General features: G+C 53.7%; 1 protein-coding gene across 2 annotated transcripts in view; it reads left to right on the top strand.

Annotated features, from left to right (window-relative positions):
- Positions 1-246: 246 nt before the first annotated feature.
- LOC108244811 (zinc finger SWIM domain-containing protein 6) overlaps positions 247-1,726 on the top strand; it is a 46,810-nt gene continuing 45,330 nt past the window's right edge. The window contains exon 1 of one of the 2 annotated variants that reach the window (XM_037981915.1): positions 247-811. In XM_037981915.1, coding sequence (XP_037837843.1) covers positions 373-811 — 439 coding nt within the window. In that variant the 5' untranslated portion in view covers positions 247-372. The remainder of the gene's footprint in view (positions 812-1,726) is intronic. The other variant, XM_017431308.3, reaches the window with a different exon arrangement.

Raw genomic sequence — 1,726 nt, forward strand, 5'->3', positions numbered from 1 at the left:
GGCCGCCCCTGGATTAAGTCCCCGCCTTTAAACTCAAATAAGAAGGGAACTTCAAAGGCCGTCGGCCGCCGGGGCTCCGCCCTCGCGCTCCCGAACGGCTTCACAAAGGATTTGCCGACGTTCGGGAATTCCGCCTCCAGTTCCTTTTATAGCGCCACTCGTGCCCTGGCTCCGCTCCAGGGTCCCGCCCATCCCGGTTACTTTGACAACACAAAGGACTTCACGGAACTCGCAGGCTCCGCCCACCGCTCCAAATAAGGACAGCCTCTCCATGTACGGCAAACAATCGGCGCGAGAGTGCCCCTTTTCTCTTCCTTATCCCGTTTATATGATCGGAGAGGAACTGCGCTTCAGGTTGGAAGCGGTGCGATCATGGCCGAGCGAGTCCAGCAGCCCCCGGCCAAGCGGCTCTGCTGCCGGCCCGGCTACAACCCGGCGTGCAGGCAGGGGCAGCGGGCTGGAGGAGTCCCGTGCGGCGGCGGCGGCGCAGGCTCCGCTCCGGGAGCGTCTGGGAACGGGAAAACGCACAACCCCGAGTCGCTGCTCGACATCGCGGCGCGCAGAGTCGCGGAGAAGTGGCCGTTCCAGAGGGTGGAGGAGCGGTTCGAGCGGATCCCCGAGCCCGTCCAGCGGAGGATCGTATATTGGTCGTTCCCGAGGAGCGAAAAGGAGATCTGTATGTATTCCTCCTTCAACGCCGGAGGAGAGGAAAGTGGATCTAGCGGTGACAATAATGACGAGACCCAGCTGCCTTTCCTGCGGGGTGTCACTCTGTTGGAGGGTGGCTGGGTGGACAACGTACTGCAAGTCGGTGAGTGGGCTAAAAGCGTCAGAAAAAAAACAACAAAACAACCTGTAATCAACAAAAACATCCTCGGTGTTTGCATTTTCCGCGGACACATACCAGATTTATAAAGGGCTCGTGCTTGCTTTGCCTGTTATAAACAATGCAGGGTATTTCCAAACCCTATATAGCTGTGGGAGAATAGCCTATTTTCAGATAAGCCCGGACTAGAAGCCCACTTCTCCTTGTTTTTAACCACTGATCTGTGCGCATTGAATCGCCCTGAGCAATTCCAATTGGAAGCTTAGGACTTTGTTCCTATTTTTGTGTCTTTCCAGCTCTCCATGCCCCCACCAATGGGTACGCAGACAAAAGCCCCCTATATCTTTTCACCGCTGGCTAAATAGACGATATTTAGAAAGGGTGGGAGGGACGGTGATTTAAAGCCACAGTGCTTCTATTTTGTTTGCCAAACACCTTTGTGAGACACACTGGAGCTTTTCTTTTGCCTCCCCCAACATTCATTTTAAAAGCCCAAGCTGAATGCACCTATAAAGACAAAGATGGTTTCTTTTTTTTTCTTCTTCTTCTTCTTCCTCTTCTTCTTCTTTTTGCTCCTTTCAGCTGCGTTATTTGTGGCACACACCTTGAAGTAAACAGAGGTGCTCTGGGCTCAGAAAGCCCCCTGCTCCTTGCCTCCCTGCCTGCCCTGTCTTTGCCAGAGCCAGAATATTTCACTGCATTCGTCAGTGCAATAGGCTCAGCTGTCAATCCGACTCCCCACCCTTGGAAACGGTTCAGGATTCTAATCCCATTACCCTCCCCAGTTCATCTGAATCTTAATGCATTCTGTAAACAAGATTTTATGCATGATCTTCCTCCCTCCCTCCCTCCCTCCGTCGTCCTCTCCATCTCTCTCTCCCTTGGTTCCCCCCCCCCCCC

The sequence above is a fragment of the Kryptolebias marmoratus genome, linkage group LG1 (genome assembly GCF_001649575.2).
Source record: "Kryptolebias marmoratus isolate JLee-2015 linkage group LG1, ASM164957v2, whole genome shotgun sequence".
Lineage (NCBI taxonomy): Eukaryota > Metazoa > Chordata > Actinopteri > Cyprinodontiformes > Rivulidae > Kryptolebias > Kryptolebias marmoratus.